Genomic DNA, 23874 nt, shown 5'->3' on the forward strand with positions numbered 1-23874 from the left:
GGTCTTCTGTCTTGTGTTCGGATCAGGTTTTAATATTCAAAAATATGTACTGCATTTATGAGGCATTGCTTTGCTGAAACATGCTACTCTCTAAATCATGGTAATAGTCTACTGAGCACTAGATAGACTTTACTGAGGTTCCTCCAAATATATATCTCTACAGACTAAAGAGGACTCAGTGTCAGAAATACAATGTTCCTTTAAAATGTATACTCTGATCATTACAACGTTCAGAAAATATTATCAATGACTCTCCCTTCATCCATCATATTATGACTAGTACACTACTAGTATTGACTAGTACAGTCTGATGACGTCCAGTATTGACTAGTACAGTCTGATGACGTCCAGTATTGACTAGTACAGTCTGATGACGTCCAGTATTGACTAGTACAGTCTGATGACGTCCAGTATTGACTAGTACAGTCTGATGACGTCCAGTATTGACTAGTACAGTCTGATGACGTCCAGTATTGACTAGTACAGTCTGATGACGTCCAGTATTGACTAGTACAGTCTGATGACGTCCAGTATTGACTAGTACAGTCTGATGACGTCCAGTATTGACTAGTGCAGTCTGATGACGTCCAGTATTGACTAGTACAGTCTGATGACGTCCATTATTGACTAGTACAGTCTGATGACGTCCAGTATTGACTAGTACAGTCTGATGACGTCCAGTATTGACTAGTACAGTCTGATGACGTCCAGTATTGACTAGTACAGTCTGATGACGTCCAGTATTGACTAGTACAGTCTGATGACGTCCAGTATTGACTAGTACAGTCTGATGACGTCCAGTATTGACTAGTACAGTCTGATGACGTCCAGTATTGACTAGTACAGTCTGATGACGTCCAGTATTGACTAGTACAGTCTGATGACGTCCAGTATTGACTAGTACAGTCTGATGACGTCCAGTATTGACTAGTACAGTCTGATGACGTCCAGTATTGACTAGTACAGTCTGATGACGTCCAGTATTGACTAGTACAGTCTGATGACGTCCAGTATTGACTAGTACAGTCTGATGACGTCCAGTATTGACTAGTACAGTCTGATGACGTCCAGTATTGACTAGTACAGTCTGATGACGTCCAGTATTGACTAGTACAGTCTGATGACGTCCAGTATTGACTAGTACAGTCTGATGACGTCCAGTATTGACTAGTACAGTCTGATGACGTCCAGTATTGACTAGTACAGTCTGAAGATGTCCATTATTGACTAGTACAGTCTGAAGATGTCCATTATTGACGAGTATAGTCTGCTTGTCTGGTGTATAGTATGAGTGAAAGTCATCCATTTTTCTTTTACAACATGTAACAACACAGTGATTGACTGAGTGGCATTTGATAGAGGAGAATTCCTGGATCGGGTTAACCTCACAAATCCCTCTACGTTTTAAACCTCGGCAGAGCCACAGATCTCTTACTACAAGTCAGGTCTGAAGTGAGCTCTGAGCTCCATTTCAGCAGTGACACGTTTAGGAGCCGTGGACCCGGCACGATTCAGTGAGCAGCTTTAGAGTTTACGTCAAGGCCACACGATGAATCTCCGCAGCCTGTATTAAAAGTGATGTACATTCAGGCTCTGAAGACAACAGACTAATACTTGAGGGATATTATTTTTCATGTGGTTTTTCAGATTCTCCTGTATGTGTCCTTAGCCAGGAGAGACGGCCCAGAGTGCACAGGAGACTCCCTCCGTTCCTGCGTCCCAAATGTCTCCTTATTCCCCATATATGGCCCATAAGGCTCTGGTCAAAAGTAGTGCACTATATAGGGAATCATTTAGGACACATCTCCCCCTCTCTCTTTTCTTCCTAAGGTTTTAGAGACTCTCAGTGAAGAAGGATGTGATGCCTTTTTCCAGAGGCATCAATCTGCTGGTGGAATCCTATGGAGCGGGGAGGATTCCCGGGGATAGATCCTCTGGTTAGGAACGCTGTCGGGAACGCCGGGATGACAGTGCTGGAGAAGGGGACGGGACTGGGATACGTGGAGAGGGTGATGACATACTGATATTCAAGACCTCACTGGGTGAGGAGACTCAACGCTGCAGATTCAGTAACTCCCTAGGAGGACACTGATATCGCTTAGTCTCTATGGGAACGGTACAGTATGTCTTCTCCCAGGGGTCACTACCTATTAGGACACAAACAATGAACGCTGCCGGCTGGATAACTCACAGATCTCAGTCTCTACGGCAATGTTTTACCCCCAGAGTTGGAGTAAGGATACAGAAAGTTTCCACAGGTCTGGAACAGTGAGAACTACTGGACAAACAAGGAGTTGGAGTAAGGATACAGAACGTCTCCACAGGTCTGGAACAGTGAGAACTACTGGACAAACAAGGAGTTGGAGTAAGGATACAGAACGTCTCCACAGGTCTGGAAGAGTGAGAACTACTGGACAAACAAGGAGTTGGAGTAAGGATACAGAACGTCTCCACAGGTCTGGAACAGTGAGAACTACTGGACAAACAAGGAGTTGGAGTAAGGATACAGAACGTCTCCACAGGTCTGGAAGAGTGAGAACTACTGGACAAACAAGGAGTTGGAGTAAGGATACAGAACATCTCCACAGGTCTGGAACAGTGAGAACTACTGGACAAACAAGGAGTTGGAGTAAGGATACAGAACGCCTCCACAGGTCTGGAAGAGTGAGAACTACTGGACAAACAAGGAGTTGGAGTAAGGATACAGAACGTCTCCACAGGTCTGGAAGAGTGAGAACTACTGGACAAACAAGGGCCTATAAGTTAAGGCAAACCTTTGTTATGTGCTTGTTTCTATGATGACTGTCCATAACAGTCCAAAACACTGAGCCACCTGGACATAAAGGAATGTCCACACATCCATTTTTGAGCTGCTTACTGGACTCTATTTTGATTAGTAAAGTCGTGTATAAAGAAGGGCTTTGAGATACCTCATGAGAGGGGGATGAAGAATTTACAAGATTCTAAAGTTCCAGAGGAAACTAGTAGATCCCTTTAATGCTGGTGTCTCTTTTCCAGCCAGGACACCTCCCAGAATGCTCTCTCTCTCTGGCCGGCTCTGTCTGAGGAGAGCACCAAAAGGCTACCGGACACTCTGCTCCACTTCTCTCCTGAAGCAGCATGGGAGCTCTGGGCTTCAAGGCCTAGTCACTTACTCTGCTCAGTTCTTAGTAACAGCTCCTACTGACTCAGTCACACCAACCCACAGGCTTCATCCATCATGCCCCTTCCATTCCACCAGAGATGGTAGCAATCCACCTCCATCTCTCCCTTCAAATCTGTTCCCCTTCCAAGTCCACCCCTGATTACTGTATCACACGTGCACTGAAGGACAATAGCAGCAGAAAGCTGTGGTCCAGGGCCAGGGGAACTCCTTTCAGTTCAGCCTTGGACGTTAGTCATAAAGAGGTTAGCTCTGCATCGTACTGACAGTGAGACATGACTGTCCAGAGAACACCAGCTGCATGTAAAGCTTCAACAATGTCAACTGTCATCCTGTTTCCAATAACACTTGAAGACAGAGTGGAAAACAGCTTACAGGACAAACACACGGGAGGGTAGGACTCTGAATGATGACATGACCTGTTGAGGACTTCAGTATTGTGGACTAGACGTGGGATAGGAGGTAGATGACTTACCTGGTCTGAAGGACTAAGGTATGATAAGTATACCAGACCAGAGGTTTCATCTACCGTACTAGCTAGCTACTCTAGGTATAGAGACGTCAGGCCTACCAGAGTTGCGGCAGTCGTCCCCGTGCTGGGGTATCTGTATCGAGAAGGCAAGGAGGTCAGGGGACAGCAGGGACTCAGGTTTACGGATCTCATTGAGCCAGCGACTCTGGTGGAGCTCCTTAGTGTCAGATGGACCCTGCAGCAGAGGAACCAGCTTCTCCTTTATTCCCTCTGGTGAACCTGGAGAGAAGGAGAGGAGAACTTTATTCATCCGGGAACAAAGAGACAATGTAACTACATCAGTCTGGATCTAGGGAAAGTGAATTGAAAATTGATTCTACAAGTAGTGTAGTCCTGTGGGTGACCTGCTGTTGAACTGTTCTGGGTCTGTCAGCTATAGTGGTGATATGGAGATCAGTGTGCGGAGAGTCATCCATTCTGTTCCAGACATCAGAGAAAGAGAAAAGCCCTGATCTCAATGACAGAGCCCCCTGAGACCAGCGGTGACACACACAGAAACTAAACATCTGGACTGAAGTCCAGGGAGGAGTGGAGGACTGTGAGTGAGTGAAAGTGAAAGAGAAGGGTCTAGGCGCGGCACGGTGTGGGGGTAAGGCTCTTCCACACAGGCAGTAAAGTTTAACAGGGCACAGCTGCACACACCTGGGGTCCTGGCACACACTTTAACAGCTCCCACGGTTCCCCCGGCGCAGTTCACCGTGGCTCTGCTGCAGAATTTCAGCTCCACGTTCTGGACCGAGGCCTCCAGGGTCGGAGAAGGAGAGGGAGACTTCACACCTAATAAAAACAACAACTGAAAATGAAGTGGGGGGCGGGGCTGCTCTGGTGAAGGTTTAAACACTGCTGCTGCTTCGTTAAACTACGGATTGGCCTTTAATTGTTGTTGACCTCTGGACCCTTAAAGAGTGTTTCAGGTTAGCCCTGGACCTGCAACTCTCTCACAGTACACAGAGAGCCTTGACCCTTTAACTCTCTCACAGTACACAGAGAGCCTGGACCCTTTAACTCTCTCACAGTACACAGAGAGCCTGGATCCTTTAACTCTCTCACAGTACACAGAGAGCCTGGACCCTTTAACTCTCTCACAGTACACAGAGAGCCTGGACCCTTTAACACTCTCACAGTACACAGCCCTGGATCCTGTAACTCTCTCACTGTACACAGAGAGCCTGGACCCTTTAACACTCTCACAGTACACAGCCCTGGATCCTGTAACTCTCTCACAGTACACAGAGAGCCTGGACCCTTTAACTCTCTCACAGTACACAGAGAGTAATGAAGACACAAAATAACTCCAGAAAGAGCCCGATGGTCACACTGTTGATGACAGCGAGTGCCTGTGTGACTGCCGCACGTTGTCTCGCTCTCCTGGAGATCATGGAAAAGGAGGGTATAGGAGCAAGCGTTAACTGAGTATTATGTGTGCCAAACAGGTGCTGTTAGATTACAATAATATTATTTGTGTACAGTGTAAACAACACTAAATAAATCAGATAAACCAGAGAGTCTGTTCGAATGAAAAAATTATATATAAAGCCTTTATTACAGCAGCTTGCATTCGTGAATTGCGTTTTTTTGTTTTTTTTTGTCTAATTATTCAAAGCTCCCTTTGTTATTTAATTTCAAAACTAAAACGCTTGATTGAATTTCAAAGCATGTCTCGTATGCTGTGTGATGGCATGAACAAATGAATGATTGATTGATAGATACAGTAGCCTATATATTGAACTACAAGCCTAAATAAGTTAGGGTATTAAGACTAAACAGGACGCGCTCTCAGGCCTACAGCTCCATGGTGGTTATGCAAGGCTGCTATACAAAGCCTTCTAATGATAACGACATTACTATTTAATAAAATGATCATAATAATAATAATAGTAATCATAACAATAAGAAGGAGATCTAGATAAAGGAGGGTATAGGAGTGAGAGCTGTGTGCATATTATGTGTGACAAACAGGTGCTGTTAGATTCCAATATCATTTTTCTGCCTGTTGGGAACAGTGTAAACAACACTAAATCAATTATAAGTCATACCAGTCTGTTCTAACATGTTATTTTTAAAAAGCTTTTATTACAGCATAGCAGAGATTAAAAACAGCTGAATCTGTGAAAACTGCTTTATCCAACATTTTGCCGTTGCGTGAGGCTTGGTGCTCACTGAATCAGTAGGATATTAAACAAACACTCAAACAGGCAACAGAAGCAAGATCTGTCTTATTTCTGTATATATATATGGATGATTTATAAAGCCAGGCCTATTTAACAGTTAGGCTATTGATTCTAGACCTAATTAAATTGGGGTTTCCTCTCTCCTCACTTTTCTTAGACAATTAAGGCCGTTTCCTCATTTCCGCTACTGCTTCCTGTATGCTGGTTAACAATCCCTATTTGCTGGTTAACATTTCTATTATGCACATAGCAACATAGGGAAAGGCGCCAATTCTAATGAGCACTGAAGATTATGTTTCAGAACCACAGACAGTGACCGTATCCAACGCGGGAGAAAGCGCATTTGTTATAATGCCGAACACAAAAACAAACAAAAATGTCACAAAATGTTTTCATAACATGGTGCAAACTGTGTTGACTGGGGAGCATGTGACAGGCTTTAGCGTGTTTTTTTGTGTATCTGGGAAAAGGACATGACTATTATTACTATTATTATTATCATCATTATCATTATTACTACTATCAGTATTATTAGTATTATTATTACTACTAGCATCATTATTACTACTATCAGTACTATTATTATTATTACTATTATTATCATCATTATTACTACTATCAGTATTATTACTACTATCAGTACTATTATTAGTAGTATTACTATTATTATAATCATTATTACTACTATCAGTACTATTATTATTATTATTACTACTATCAGTACTATTATTATTATCATCATTATTACTACTATCAGTATTATTATTATTGTCATTATTACTACGATCAGTACTATTATTATTATTGCTATTAGTATTATTATTATCACTATTACTACTATCAGTACTACTATTAGTATTACTATTATTATTATCATTATTACTACTATCAGTACTATTATTATTATCATCATTATTACTACTATCAGTATTATTATTATTGTCATTATTACTACGATCAGTACTATTATTATTATTGCTATTAGTATTATTATTATCACTATTACTACTATCAGTACTACTATTAGTATTACTATTATTATTATCATTATTACTACTATCAGTACTATTATTATTATTACTATTATTATCATCATTATTACTACTATCAGTACTATTATTATTATTGCTGTTATTATTATTTTCATTATTACTAATATCAGTACTATTATTATTATTACTATTATTATTACTATTATCATTATTACTACTATCAGTACTAATTATTATTATTATTATTGATATTATTACTACTATTATTACTATTATTACAATTATTATTAATATTATTATCTGAAGATTACAGATCAAATTAATCGCTGTATCTGAATTAATTGACATGAAATGACTTATTATCGACCACAGTAAGCAGTCAGATGCCTGTACAATACTGTAGCATATGGCTTTATACAGTATAGTTGAGTCTGTTCAACACTGAGATGTTAATTCATGGTAACTAATCAAAGCCCATACTGAGCTCAGTAAACCCCAGAGTCTGTCCTCTCTAACTCCTGACTCACACCTGTCTTCCCCAACCCCAGGCAGGCAGGCAGACAGGAGGCCTGGAAGAAGTCCCTGGTTGCCATGTTTCCTAAGACGACAGTGTGTTATTTCTATGGTGAGAGGACATAACAGGGTTTATGGTGAGAGGAGGTCTCAAACACATAACAGGGGTCTGATTGGTAATATATACTGGGTACAACATAACAGGGGTCTGACTGGTAATATATACTGGGTACAACATAACAGGGGTCTGATTGGTAATAGATACTGGGTACAACATAACAGAGGTCTGATTTGTAATAGATACTGGGTACAACATAACAGGGGTCTGATTGGTAATATATACTGGGTACAACATAACAGGGGTCTGATTGGTAATATATACTGGGTACAACATAACAGAGGTCTGATTTGTAATAGATACTGGGTACAACATAACAGGGGTCTGATTGGTAATATATACTGGGTACAACATAACAGGGGTCTGATTGGTAATAGATACTGGGTACAACATAACAGAGGTCTGATTTGTAATAGATACTGGGTACAACATAACAGGGGTCTGATTGGTAATAGATACTGGGTACAACATAACAGGGGTCTGATTGGTAATAGATACTGGGTACAACATAACAGGGGTCTGATTGGTAATAGATACTGGGTACAACATAACAGGTGTCTGATTGGTAATATATACTGGGTACAACATAACAGGGGTCTGATTGGTAATAGATACTGGGTACAACATAACAGGGGTCTGATTGGTAATAGATACTGGGTACAACATAACAGGGGTCTGATTGGTAATATATACTGGGTACAACATAACAGGGGTCTGATTGGTAATAGATACTGGGTACAACATAACAGGGGTCTGATTGGTAATAGATACTGGGTACAACATAACAGGGGTCTGATTGGTAATAGATACTGGGTACAACATAACAGGGGTCTGATTGGTAATAGATACTGGGTACAACATAACAGAGGTCTGATTGGTAATAGATACTGGGTACAACATAACAGAGGTCTGATTGGTAATAGATACTGGGTACAACATAACAGAGGTCTGATTGGTAATAGATACTGGGTACAACATAACAGAGGTCTGATTGGTAATAGATACTGGGTACAACATAACAGGGGTCTGATTGGTAATAGATACTGGGTACAACATAACAGGGGTCTGATTGGTAATAGATACTGGGTACAACATAACAGGGGTCTGATTGGTAATAGATACTGGGTACAACATAACAGAGGTCTGATTGGTAATAGATACTGGGTACAACATAACAGAGGTCTGATTGGTAATAGATACTGGGTACAACATAACAGAGGTCTGATTGGTAATAGATACTGGGTACAACATAACAGGGGTCTGATTGGTAATAGATACTGGGTACAACATAACAGGGGTCTGATTGGTAATAGATACTGGGTACAACATAACAGGGGTCTGATTGGTAATAGATACTGGGTACAACATAACAGGGGTCTGATTGGTAATATATACTGGGTACAACATAACAGGGGTCTGATTGGTAATAGATACTGGGTACAACATAACAGGGGTCTGATTGGTAATAGATACTGGGTACAACATAACAGAGGTCTGATTGGTAATAGATACTGGGTACAACATAACAGAGGTCTGATTGGTAATAGATACTGGGTACAACATAACAGGGGTCTGATTGGTAATAGATACTGGGTACAACATAACAGGGGTCTGATTGGTAATAGATACTGGGTACAACATAACAGGGGTCTGATTGGTAATAGATACTGGGTACAACATAACAGAGGTCTGATTGGTAATAGATACTGGGTACAACATAACAGGGGTCTGATTGGTAATAGATACTGGGTACAACATAACAGGGGTCTGATTGGTAATAGATACTGGGTACAACATAACAGGGGTCTGATTGGTAATAGATACTGGGTACAACATAACAGGGGTCTGATTGGTAATAGATACTGGGTACAACATAACAGGGGTCTGATTGGTAATAGATACTGGGTACAACATAACAGGGGTCTGATTGGTAATAGATACTGGGTACAACATAACAGGGGTCTGATTGGTAATAGATACTGGGTACAACATAACAGGGGTCTGATTGGTAATAGATACTGGGTACAACATAACAGAGGTCTGATTGGTAATAGATACTGGGTACAACATAACAGGGGTCTGATTGGTAATAGATACTGGGTACAACATAACAGAGGTCTGATTGGTAATAGATACTGGGTACAACATAACAGGGGTCTGATTGGTAATAGATACTGGGTACAACATAACAGGGGTCTGATTGGTAATAGATACTGGGTACAACATAACAGAGGTCTGATTGGTAATAGATACTGGGTACAACATAACAGAGGTCTGATTGGTAATAGATACTGGGTACAACATAACAGAGGTCTGATTGGTAATAGATACTGGGTACAACATAACAGAGGTCTGATTGGTAATAGATACTGGGTACAACATAACAGGGGTCTGATTGGTAATAGATACTGGGTACAACATAACAGGGGTCTGATTGGTAATAGATACTGGGTACAACATAACAGGGGTCTGATTGGTAATATATACTGGGTACAACATAACAGGTGTCTGATTGGTAATATATACTGGGTACAACATAACAGGGGTCTGATTGGTAATAGATACTGGGTACAACATAACAGGGGTCTGATTGGTAATAGATACTGGGTACAACATAACAGGGGTCTGATTGGTAATATATACTGGGTACAACATAACAGGGGTCTGATTGGTAATAGATACTGGGTACAACATAACAGGGGTCTGATTGGTAATAGATACTGGGTACAACATAACAGGGGTCTGATTGGTAATAGATACTGGGTACAACATAACAGGGGTCTGATTGGTAATAGATACTGGGTACAACATAACAGAGGTCTGATTGGTAATAGATACTGGGTACAACATAACAGAGGTCTGATTGGTAATAGATACTGGGTACAACATAACAGAGGTCTGATTGGTAATAGATACTGGGTACAACATAACAGAGGTCTGATTGGTAATAGATACTGGGTACAACATAACAGGGGTCTGATTGGTAATAGATACTGGGTACAACATAACAGGGGTCTGATTGGTAATAGATACTGGGTACAACATAACAGGGGTCTGATTGGTAATAGATACTGGGTACAACATAACAGAGGTCTGATTGGTAATAGATACTGGGTACAACATAACAGAGGTCTGATTGGTAATAGATACTGGGTACAACATAACAGAGGTCTGATTGGTAATAGATACTGGGTACAACATAACAGGGGTCTGATTGGTAATAGATACTGGGTACAACATAACAGGGGTCTGATTGGTAATAGATACAGGGTACAACATAACAGGGGTCTGATTGGTAATAGATACTGGGTACAACATAACAGGGGTCTGATTGGTAATATATACTGGGTACAACATAACAGGGGTCTGATTGGTAATAGATACTGGGTACAACATAACAGGGGTCTGATTGGTAATAGATACTGGGTACAACATAACAGAGGTCTGATTGGTAATAGATACTGGGTACAACATAACAGAGGTCTGATTGGTAATAGATACTGGGTACAACATAACAGGGGTCTGATTGGTAATAGATACTGGGTACAACATAACAGGGGTCTGATTGGTAATAGATACTGGGTACAACATAACAGGGGTCTGATTGGTAATAGATACTGGGTACAACATAACAGAGGTCTGATTGGTAATAGATACTGGGTACAACATAACAGGGGTCTGATTGGTAATAGATACTGGGTACAACATAACAGGGGTCTGATTGGTAATAGATACTGGGTACAACATAACAGGGGTCTGATTGGTAATAGATACTGGGTACAACATAACAGGGGTCTGATTGGTAATAGATACTGGGTACAACATAACAGGGGTCTGATTGGTAATAGATACTGGGTACAACATAACAGGGGTCTGATTGGTAATAGATACTGGGTACAACATAACAGGGGTCTGATTGGTAATAGATACTGGGTACAACATAACAGGGGTCTGATTGGTAATAGATACTGGGTACAACATAACAGGGGTCTGATTGGTAATAGATACTGGGTACAACATAACAGAGGTCTGATTGGTAATAGATACTGGGTACAACATAACAGGGGTCTGATTGGTAATAGATACTGGGTACAACATAACAGAGGTCTGATTGGTAATAGATACTGGGTACAACATAACAGGGGTCTGATTGGTAATAGATACTGGGTACAACATAACAGGGGTCTGATTGGTAATATATACTGGGTACAACATAACAGAGGTCTGATTGGTAATAGATACTGGGTACAACATAACAGAGGTCTGATTGGTAATAGATACTGGGTACAACATAACAGAGGTCTGATTGGTAATAGATACTGGGTACAACATAACAGAGGTCTGATTGGTAATAGATACTGGGTACAACATAACAGGGGTCTGATTGGTAATAGATACTGGGTACAACATAACAGGGGTCTGATTGGTAATAGATACTGGGTACAACATAACAGGGGTCTGATTGGTAATATATACTGGGTACAACATAACAGAGGTCTGATTGGTAATAGATACTGGGTACAACATAACAGAGGTCTGATTGGTAATATATACTGGGTACAACATAACAGAGGTCTGATTGGTAATAGATACTGGGTACAACATAACAGGGGTCTGATTGGTAATAGATACTGGGTACAACATAACAGAGGTCTGATTGGTAATAGATACTGGGTACAACATAACAGGGGTCTGATTGGTAATAGATACCGGGTACAACATAACAGAGGTCTGATTGGTAATAGATACTGGGTACAACATAACAGGGGTCTGATTGGTAATAGATACTGGGTACAACATAACAGGGGTCTGATTGGTAATAGATACTGGGTACAACATAACAGAGGTCTGATTGGTAATAGATACTGGGTACAACATAACAGAGGTCTGATTGGTAATAGATACTGGGTACAACATAACAGGGGTCTGATTGGTAATAGATACTGGGTACAACATAACAGGGGTCTGATTGGTAATAGATACTGGGTACAACATAACAGGGGTCTGATTGGTAATAGATACTGGGTACAACATAACAGGGGTCTGATTGGTAATAGATACTGGGTACAACATAACAGAGGTCTGATTGGTAATAGATACTGGGTACGACATAACAGGGGTCTGATTGGTAATAGATACTGGGTACAACATAACAGGGGTCTGATTGGTAATATATACTGGGTACAACATAACAGGGGTCTGATTGGTAATAGATACTGGGTACAACATAACAGGGGTCTGATTGGTAATAGATACTGGGTACAACATAACAGGGGTCTGATTGGTAATAGATACTGGGTACAACATAACAGGGGTCTGATTGGTAATAGATACTGGGTACAACATAACAGGGGTCTGATTGGTAATAGATACTGGGTACAACATAACAGAGGTCTGATTGGTAATAGATACTGGGTACAACATAACAGGGGTCTGATTGGTAATAGATACTGGGTACAACATAACAGGGGTCTGATTGGTAATATATACTGGGTACAACATAACAGGGGTCTGATTGGTAATAGATACTGGGTACAACATAACAGGGGTCTGATTGGTAATAGATACTGGGTACAACATAACAGGGGTCTGATTGGTAATAGATACTGGGTACAACATAACAGGGGTCTGATTGGTAATAGATACTGGGTACAACATAACAGGTGTCTGATTGGTAATAGATACTGGGTACAACATAACAGGGGTCTGATTGGTAATAGATACTGGGTACAACATAACAGGGGTCTGATTGGTAATAGATACTGGGTACAACATAACAGGGGTCTGATTGGTAATATATACTGGGTACAACATAACAGGGGTCTGATTGGTAATATATACTGGGTACAACATAACAGGGGTCTGATTCGTAATAGATATTGGGAGGTTTTGGAATATGAAACACCAGGGATGCCAGACACCCGAGAGGAGAGAGAATTCCTGTCTGAGGAATCATATAAAACTCTGACACCACCTGTTCCAATAAGGATGTATTTTTCATCTTCTAACTTCCACAGTCCACTTCACAGAGACACAAGGTTTCATTTCCTACCAGCTAGTGTCCAGAGAAGAGAAGTTCTGGCCTGAATCTGACTCTAAACTGCTGGGTGTCTGAAGGAGCAGTTGGTAGCACAGGAAAAAGTAGTTGTTTCACTGACGAATTTCACTGACGAATGAATGGAAAGTATTTCAGAGGGATACAATGGGATGTATGATATAGCAGGGATAATATTGAGTTAATGAAGCAGCTTGGTGGTAGGGTTGGGGGGTTTAAACACAGCTTTCTGATCTGGAAGGGAACCAGTTCATTATTATGGAACAGTCTCTAGTCTGGATGCCTTCCAGGATCATAGTGTTTATAAATCCAGGCAGGTTGGAGTCAGACATCAGATCACCCCTACCTCTATTTCTCCTCCTTTCCTCCTCCCTCTCCTCCTCCTCCTCCTCCTCATTCTCCTCCCTCTCCTCCTACTCCTCCTCCTCCCTCTACCTCCTCCTCCTCCTCCCTCTCCTTCTCCTCCCTCTCCTACTTCTCCTCCTCCTCCCTCTACCTCCTCCTCCTCCTCCTCCCTCTCCTACTTCTCCTTCTCCTCCCTCTCCTACTTCTCCTTCTCCTCCCTCTATCTATCTACCTCCTCCTTCTCCTCCCACTCCTACTCCTACTTCTCCTCCCTCCCTCCCTCTCTCTCTCTCTCTATCCCCCTCCTCCTCCTCCCTCTCCTACTCCTCCTTCTCCTCCCTCTCTCTACCTCCTTCTCCTACTCCTCCTCCCTCTCTCTCTCTCTCTACCTCCTCCTCCCTCTCCTACTCCTCCTTCTCCTTCTCCTTCCTCTACCTCTTCCTCCTCCTCCTCCCTCTACCTCCTCCTCCTTCTCCTCCCTCTCTCTCTACCTCCTTCTCCTACTCCTCCTTCTCCTCCCTCTCTCTCTCTCTCTACCTCCTCCTTCTCCTCCCTCTTCTCTCTCTCTCTCTCCCTCCTCCTCTCTCTCTACCTCCTTCTCCTCCTAGCCTTTCCTTCCTCCATCTGCTGTGATGGATCATGGTGGTGCAGAGAGACATACAACTTCAAACGCTCCTCTTTAGAGAGCAGAGTGGGCCACTGGACCACTGGTGTCATCGTGGTGCTGAGCCCTGGTTACCAGACTGCTGCAGCCTTTCATCTAGCGATCTGCTCCCAGAGGGGAATACAGCGTCTCTGGCTGCACTGGTTTATCCTAACAAATAACCTAATGGCTGTAGGTGAATGAAAGGGAGGGTTATAGTTAGATTTAGAGGATGTGATTAGGCAGGGGGTTATAGTTATATTTAGAGGATGGGATTAGGCAGGGGGTTATAGTTATATTTAGAGGATGTGATTAGGCAGGGGGTTATAGTTATATTTAGAGGATGGGATTAGGCAGGGGGTTATAGTTATATTTAGAGGATGGGATTAGGCAGGGGGTTATAGTTATATTTAGAGGATGGGATTAGGCAGGGGGTTATAGTTATATTTAGAGGATGGGATTAGGCAGGGGGTTATAGTTAGATTTAGAGGATGGGATTAGGCAGGGGGTTATAGTTATATTTAGAGGATGGGATTAGGCAGGGGGTTATAGTTAGATTTAGAGGATGGGATTAGGCAGGGGGTTATAGTTATATTTAGAGGATGGGATTAGGCAGGGGGTTATAGTTAGATTTAGAGGATGGGATTAGGCAGGGGGTTATAGTTATATTTAGAGGATGGGATTAGGCAGGGGGTTATAGTTAGATTTAGAGGATGGGATTAGGCAGGGGGTTATAGTTATATTTAGAGGATGGGATTAGGCAGGGGGTTATAGTTATATTTAGAGGATGGGATTAGGCAGGGGGTTATAGTTAGATTTAGAGGATGGGATTAGGCAGGGGGTTATAGTTAGATTTAGAGGATGGGATTAGGCAGGGGGTTATAGTTAGATTTAGAGGATGGGGTTATAGTTAGATTTAGAGGATGGGATTAGGCAGGGGGTTATAGTTAGATTTAGAGGTTGACTACTCCCTCCCTCCCTCTCTCTCTCTCTGGAAACAATATCTAGTTATTGATCATAGAATACATGGTGATATTGAGTGTGTGATCACAGCCTGAAAACACCTTAAATCCTCCAAGAGGCTGTGGCTCCCCCTCTGAACTAACCATCTACTGGAAACACACTATCCCACAGAAAATGGTGCGCACACACACACGCACGCACACACGCACACACACACACACGCACACACACGCACGCACACACACACACACAAAAAGCCTCCAGACTCTTTCTCAAACTCTCAAGCATAAAAGGTTGTCCAGAACTGTGATAAATGGCCCTAGCAGCAGTATGGCTGTGAGCTGTGATAAATGCCTCTGAGTGAGTAAGAGTGAGTGAGTGAGTGAGTGAGTGAGTGAGTGAGTGAGTGAGTGAGTGAGTGAGTGAGTGAGTGAGAGAGAGAGAGCAACGTTTAGGACAGCTGTTCAGCTCCTACACACATGGATGATGCAGAGAGAGATGGAGGAGCTGCTCATTCAGAGAGGGGGATAGGCTGGGATTGATGGTGGTTGGTGTGTGTGTGTGTGCGTACACGTGTGTGTGTTGTTGTTATATTTGTGGGGCAGGCTGGCAGGTGTGTGTTGTTGTTATATGTGTGGGACAGGCTGGCAGGTGTGTGTTGTTGTTATATGTGTGGGGCAGGCTGGTAGGTGTGTGTTGTTGTTATATGTGTGGGGCAGGCTGGCAGGTGTGTGTTGTTGTTATATGTGTGGGGCAGGCTGGCAGGTGTGTGTTGTTGTTATATGTGTGGGGCAGGCTGGCAGGTGTGTGTTGTTGTTATATGTGTGGGGCAGGCTGGCAGGTGTGTGTTGTTGTTATATGTGTGGGGCAGGCTGGCAGGTGTGTGTTGTTGTTATATGTGTGGGGCAGGCTGGCAGGTGTGTGTTGTTGTTATACAGTGAGGGAAAAAAGTATTTGATCCCCTGCTGATTTTGTACGTTTGCCCACTGACAAAAAAATTATCAGTCTATAGTTTTAATGGTAGGTTTATTTGAACAGTGAGAGACAGAATAACAACAAAAAAATTCAGAAAAACGCATGTCAAAAATGTTATAAATTGATTTGCATTTTAATGAGGGAAATAAGTATTTGACCCCCTCTCAATCAGAAAGATTTCTGGCTCCCATGTGTCTTTTATACAGGTAACGAGCTGAAAGGGAGTGCTCCTAATCTCAGTTTGCTACCTGTATAAAAGACACCTGTCCACAGAAGCAATCAATCAATCAGATTCCAAACTCTCCACCATGGCCAAGACCAAAGAGCTCTCCAAGGATGTCAGGGACAAGACTGTAGACCTACACAAGGCTGGAATGGGCTACAAGACCATCGCCAAGCAGCTTGGTGAGAAGGTGACAACAGTTGGTGCGATTATTCGCAAATGGAAGAAACACAAAAGAACTGTCAATCTCCCTCGGCCTGGGGCTCCATGCAAGATCTCACCTCGTGGAGTTGCAATGATCATGAGAACGGTGAGGAATCAGCCCAGAACTACACAGGAGGATCTTGTCAATGATCTCAAGGCAGCTGGGACCATTGTCACCAAGAAAACAATTGGTAACACACTACGCCGTGAAGGACTGAAATCCTGCAGCACCCGCAAGGTCCCCCTGCTCAAGAAAGCACATATATATGCCCGTCTGAAGTTTGCCAATGAACATCTGAATGATTTAGAGGAGAACTGGGTGAAAGTGTTGTGGTCAGATGAGACCAAAATTGAGCTCTTTGGCATCAACTCAACTCGCCGTGTTTAGAGGAGGAGGAATGCTGCCTATGACCCCAAGAACACCATCCCCACCGTCAAACATGGAGGTGGAAACATTATGCTTTGGGGGTGTTTTTCTGCTAAGGGGACAGGACAACTTTACCGCATCAAAGGGACGATGGACGGGGCCATGTACCGTCAAATCTTGGGTGAGAACCTCCTTCCCTCAGCCAGGGCATTGAAAATGGGTCGTGGAAGGATTTCCAGCATGACAATGACCCAAAACACACGGCCAAGGCAACAAAGGAGTTGCTCAAGAAGAAGCACATTAAGGTCCTGGAGTGGCCTAGCCAGTTTCCAGACCTTAATCCCATAGTAAATTTGTGGAGGGAGCTGAAGGTTCGAGTTGCCAAACGTCAGCCTCGAAACCTTAATGACTTGGAGAAGATCTGCAAAGAGGTGTGGGACAAAATCCCTCCTGAGATGTGAGCAAACCTGGTGGCCAACTACAAGAAACGTCTGACCTCTGTGATTGCCAACAAGGGTTTGCCACCAAGTACTAAGTCATGTTTTGCAGAGGGTCAAATACTTATTTCCCTCATTAAAATGCAATCAATTTTATAACATTTTTGACATGCGTTTTTCACAATTTTTTTGTTGTTATTCTGTCTCTCACTGTTCAAATAAACTACCATTAAAATTATAGACGGATAATTTCTTTGTCAGTGGGCAACGTACAAAAAATCATTATAATCAGCAGGGGATCAAATACTTTTTCCCTCACTGTATGTGTGGCAGGCTGGCAGGTGTGTGTTGTTGTTATATGTGTGGGGAAGGCTGGCAGGTGTGTGTTGTTGTTATATGTGTGGGGCAGGCTGGCAGGTGTGTGTGGTGCATAAACACACAGCTGGAGACCAGAGGGTACGGCACTTCATCAAATCCTCCCTGGTAGAGCAGCACCCTGGGTAGTACCCTTCCCCTCTTTCCATCCCAGAGAGAGAGAGAGAGAGAACAGAGAAGAGAGAGAGAGAGAGAGAGAGAGAGAGAGAGAGAGAGAGAGAGAGAGAGAGAGAGAGAGAGAGAGAGAGAGAGAGAGAGAGAGAGAGACAGAGAGAGAGACAGAGAGAAGACAGGAGAGAACAGAAAGAGATGTAACATCACACTGATGAGGCAGTACGAGATGTGGAAGCAAACCCTTCTGCACCACGCTTTCTGCATACCTCCGCACTTGGGTCATTTGTGTGTGCACGTGTGTGTGTGTGTGTTTTTACAGAACATCTGCGTACTTGAAAGCCATGTTTTGCACATTCCAGCATGCACCGCTCTGCTCTGCTCTGCTCTGCTCTGCTCTGCCGCGCCGGCAGAGGAATGGTATGGCTCTCTGGGAAAATAGGACACGATTTATCTACGACAAGCTACATCTAAAAATGAGGAACTCAATGTTTGCATTCAAGTACTTTTCATTAACACCCTGTGATGATACCTCTAGGACAATAAACATCATCACCCCATTAGCTCTGAGAGAGAGAGAGAGAGAGAGAGAGAGAGAGAGAGAGAGAGAGAGAGAGACAGAGAGAGAGAGAGAGAGAGAACGAGGAAGAGAGAGAGAGAGAGACAGAGAGAGAGAGAGAGAGAGAGAGAGAGAGAGAGAGAGAGAGAGAGAGAGAGAGAGAGAGAGAGACACAGAGAGAGAGAGAGAGAGAGAGAGAGAGAGAGAGAGACAGAGAGAGAGGAGAGAGAGAGAGACGAGGGGAGAGAGAGAGAGAGAGACGAGAGAGAGAGAGAGAGAGAGAGAGAGAGAGTGTGTGCCCCTATAGGAGCAGACCTGGGGAAACACACAGACTGACTGACTGACAGACAGAGGATTGGGGTATAGGGCTGAGGATTGGGGCTGAGGTTTGGGTATAGGGCTGAGGATTGGGGCTGAGGTTTGGGTATAGGGCTGAGGATTGGGGCTGAGGTTTGGGTATAGGGCTGAGGATTGGGGCTGAGGTTAGGGTATAGGGCTGAGGATTGGGGCTGAGGTTTGGGTATAGGGCTGAGGATTGGGGCTGAGGTTTGGGTATAGGGCTGAGGGTTGGGGCTGAGGTTTGGGTATAGGGCTGAGGATTGGGGCTGAGGTTTGGGTATAGGGCTGAGGACTGGGGCTGAGGTTTGGGTATAGGGCTGAGGGTTGAGGATTGGGGTTAGCCACACAAACAGCAGGGAGCCAGATCAGTAGGATAGCTGATAAACACAAACACATTCCTGTTTCTTGATTCATTACAGTGGTTAATATGGGCCTCTGTGGCTTTGTCTGAAAGGGCACCATGTTCCCTACTGGATATAGTGCACTACTACCCTGTTCCCTACTGGATATAGTGCACTACTTTTGACAAGAGCCCTGTTAGCCCTATTCCCTATGGGCCCAGATCAAACGTAGTGCACTATACAGGGAATAGGGTGCCATTTCAGATGCAGCCTCTGTGTGTGTGTGTGTGTGTGTGTGTGTGTGTGTGTGTACAGCCTGTTACTGTATATCACAGTATCTATTAATGTCAGGTTTAATGCTCTACTGAGCTCTTCTCCTGTTCCTCTGTTGTCTGTCTGGTGGCTTCATGTCCAACTAATCATTGTTCTCCTTCGTTCACGCTGTCATTTACACATTCTCTCCTGGTACAAAGTAGTGCAGTGCTCGTAATTTAATTCAGAGAGGGAGAAAAACAACTTAATTTCTGTAAAATAGCTGGCTACAGCTCTACTGTACATGTCTGTCTGTCCTCTGGTCTTCCTACTGTCTGTCTGTCTGTCTGTCTGTCCTCTGGTCTTCCTACTGTCTGTCTGTCTGTCTTTCTGTCCTCTGGTCTTCCTTCTGTCTGTATGTCTGTCTGTCCTCTGGTCTTCCTACTGTCTGTCTGTCAGTCTGTCCTCTGGTCTTCCTTCTGTCTGTATGTCTGTCTGTCTGTCTGTCCGTCCGTCCTCTGGTCTTCCTACTGTCTGTCTGTCCTCTGGTCTTCTGTCTGTCTGTCTGTCTGTCTGTCTGTCTGTCTGTCTGTCTGTCCTCTAGTCTTCCTTCCTTCTGTCTGTCTGTCTGTCTGTCTGTATGTCTGTCTGTCCGTCCTCTGGTCTTCCTACTGTTTGTCTGTCCGTCCTCTAGTTTTCCTTCTGTAGTCTGTCTGTCTGTCTGTCTGTCTGTCTGTCTATCTATCCATCCATCCTCTGGTCTTCCTACTGTCTGTCTGTCTGTCTATCCTCTGGTCTTCCTACTGTCTGTCTGTCCGTCCGTCCGTCCGTCCGTCCGTCCGTCCGTCCGTCCGTCCGTCCGTCCGTCCGTCCGTCCGCCCGCCCGCCCGTCCGTCCGTCCTCTGGTCTTCCTACTGTCTGTCTGCTTTCATTATGCAGGGCTTTAAGTGTATGAGGGTACAGATAAAAGGTCTGGTTAGCTATCCTCCCCTCCCTCCCTCCCTCCCTCCCTCCAACCTCCAAGCTTAGTTACAATCACATCTTATTTCCCGGGACGGAAATGAGCGAAGGCTCCCCTCAAAGACACACGGAGAATTCTCCTGTACTGACGTTTCCTGATTTCTTTTAAATAGCGTCTTTCAGCTCGGCATGAGGAAACGATGGATGATGGATGGAGAGAGACGGTGATAAACGACAGGTCTGATCCACCCTGATGAGAGGAGAGACGTCAGGCTCCGCTAGGGGCCCGAGGGGGCGTAGTGGTGGGAGTAAGCACCGCAGGGCTGTGGGAGTGGCTGAGCTTATAGGCCTGCTGGAGTGGAGTGAAGGTTGTAGGGTGGGGCCGTGGGGGTAGAGGAGAGTAGCCAGCAGAGAGTTCTGTCAAGTCCACCGCATCGCCTTAAACATGTAACTAATCAAATGTAAGACAGCAACAACAACAAACTTCTGTTCTTCTGTTTTCCATTGGCCCCCAAGTCCCTGCTTCTCTTATTAGCTGATTTCCATTGGCCCCCAAGTCCCTGCTTCTCTTATTAGCTGATTTCCATTGGCCCCCAAGTCCCTGCTTCTCTTACTAGCTGATTTCCATTGGCCCCCAAGTCCCTGCTTCTCTTATTAGCTGATTTCCATTGGCCCCCAAGTCCCTGCTTCTCTTATTAGCTGATTTCCATTGGCCCCCAAGTCCCTGCTTCTCTTATTAGCTGATTTCCATTGGCCCCCAAGTCCCTGCTTCTCTTATTAGCTGATTTCCATTGGCCCCCAAGTCCCTGCTTCTCGTATTAGCTGCATAGAAAGAAACCCAGACCATCAGAACAGTCTTCAGAGCACTGAGGGGGATAGAGAGGAGGAACAAAGGGTTCTGTCTGGATCAACTTAAAACATCATCACACTCCTCTAAGAGCAGAGAGTGGACCAGTCTGTGGCTCATTTAAGTTTTCATTGACAAGACCCGTCTCAAGTTGCTCTAAGATTTATTTATCAGTTCTATGATGTTGACACAACTTGCTCATAACGTCAGAAATAAGGTTGAAATAACGTTGCCAACAAATTAAAAGTTCTCTCTTTCGTCTTTCCCCGGCCGGACCTGATGTCAATCCGTGCAGCAGACAAGCAGACAGACAGGCATGAATTCAGGAGAAACCAATAAGACAGCTCTTCAAAGCGTGATGGAGTCTTGAGTGAGAGGCCAGCCCAGCAAGCCTGCGCTGAAACAGACATGTAGAGGGTTTCCATTAAGCTCCTCATCTCTTTACTGACAATTGTGACAACCACAGACCGCCAAAATACTTTCTTCAACTTTTCTTTGTAGAACAATGAATAAGGATGGACGGACAGAGTACCCCGTCCATGAGCTAACAGGCTGGGCCAACAGTTAATAGACGGACAGAGTATCCCATCCATGAGCTAACAGGCTGGGCCAACATGGTGTTAGACTAGAGGATTGTAGTGAAAGAGTCCTCCTGTATCTACACATTCCTTAAATGGGATCTTATGGGAACGATGTTAGATCAGGGATCTGCTGCTCTCTAGACACCTTAGGAGAACATGTGGGCCTTTGTGAGGAAACTGACTGAAATCACATTAGGTGCCAAAGGTGGGTTTAATAGAAGTAAAGCTGGATGGCTGCTGGGTTGTCTGAAGTAAAGCTGGAGGGGTGCTGGGTTCTCCCCCTGGTTCCTGGTCTCTCCCCCTGGTTCCTGGTCTCTCTCCAGGGCTCTCCCCCTGGTTTCTGCTCTCTCCCCAGGGCTCTCCCCCTGGTTTCTGCTCTCTCCCTAGGCCTCTCCCCCTGGTTTCTGCTCTCTCCCTAGGCCTCTCCCCCTGGTTTCTGCTCTCTCCCTAGGCCTCTCCCCCTGGTTTCTGGTCTCTCCCCAGGGCTCTCCCCCCCTGGTCTTGCCAGTGTTCATTCCTCCATCTGGCCAGCCCGCTGCTGCCTCTCCTTCTCCAGGTCTCCGTCATGCTAAAGATATGTCACAGCTCGTATATCACCCAGAAACCCAGGCCTGGCCACCTCCCCCCTGCAGCAGTGTCTTCTGTAGCCAGACTCCATCTGCACCATCTGTAGGTTTCAGCGAGCTCCATGGAACATCACTTTAAACTCCAGTTATAAATACACATTTTACAGTTAAAAGACTGGCAATACTTTCAGGGCCTAAGGGGACTTGAGTGAATGAATCGAAAACCAACCAAGCTTTCATGAAAGTACAACCAGTGCAAATAGGGTAGTGTAGTGTAGTGTAGTGTAGGGTAGTGTAGTGTAGGGTAGTGTAGTGTAGTGTAGGGTAGTGTAGTGTAGTGTAGGGTAGTGTAGTGTAGTGTAGGGTAGGGTAGTGTAGTGTAGTGTAGGGTAGTGTAGTGTAGTGTAGTGTAGTGTAGGGTAGTGTAGTGTAGGGTAGGGTAGTGTAGGGTAGTGTAGTGTAGTGTAGGGTAGTGTAGTGTAGTGTAGGGTAGTGTAGTGTAGTGTAGTGTAGTGTAATGTAGGGTAGGGTAGGGTAGTGTAGTGTAGTGTAGGGTAGTGTAGTGTAGTGTAGTGTAGGGTAGTGTAGTGTAGTGTAGGGTAGTGTAGTGTAGTGTAGTGTAGTGTAGGGTAGGGTAGTGTAGTATAGTGTAGGGTAGTGTAGTGTAGTGTAGTGTAGTGTAGGGTAGGGTAGTGTAGTATAGTATACTATAGTTTAGTGTAGTGTAGGGTAGGGTAGTGTAGGGTAGTGTAGTGTAGTGTAGTGTAGGGTAGGGTAGTGTAGTATAGTGTAGGGTAGGGTAGTGTAGTGTAGTGTAGTGTAGGGTAGGGTAGTGTAGTATAGTATAGTATACTATAGTTTAGTGTAGTGTAGGTTAGGGTAGGGTAGGGTAGGGTAGGGTAGGGTAGGGTAGTGTAGTGTAGTGTAGTGTAGTGTAGTGTATTTTACGGTATGGAAGGGTAGGGTAGGGTAAGGTAGGGTAGGGTAGGGTAGGGTAGGGTAGTGTAGTGTAGGGTAGGGTAGTGTAGTGTAGGGTATGTTAGGGTAGGGTAGGGTAGGGTAGTGTAGGGTAGTGTAGTGTAGTGTAGTGTAGGGTATGGTAGGGTAGGGTATGGTAGGGTAGGGTAGGGTAGTGTAGTGTAGGGTAGGGTAGGGTAGTGTAGGGTAGGGTAGGGTATGGTAGGGTAGGGTATGGTAGGGTAGGGTAGGGTAGTGTAGTGTAGGGTAGGGTAGTGTAGTGTA

At 44.1% G+C, this 23874-nt stretch overlaps 1 protein-coding gene across 1 annotated transcript in view; it reads right to left on the reverse strand.

Moving 5' to 3' along the window:
• Window positions 1-1938: 1938 nt before the first annotated feature.
• Window positions 1939-23874, reverse strand: part of LOC311108668 (intermembrane lipid transfer protein VPS13B-like) — a gene marked incomplete at its 3' end in the record, with an annotated part of 212574 nt that continues 190638 nt past the window's right edge. The window contains 3 exon segments of the mRNA XM_084151375.1: window positions 1939-1973; window positions 3735-3914; window positions 4338-4472. Coding sequence (XP_084007501.1) covers window positions 1939-1973; window positions 3735-3914; window positions 4338-4472 — 350 coding nt within the window.

Source organism: Coregonus lavaretus (genome assembly GCF_964263955.1).
Source record: "Coregonus lavaretus genome assembly, chromosome: 3".
NCBI lineage: Eukaryota > Metazoa > Chordata > Actinopteri > Salmoniformes > Salmonidae > Coregonus > Coregonus lavaretus.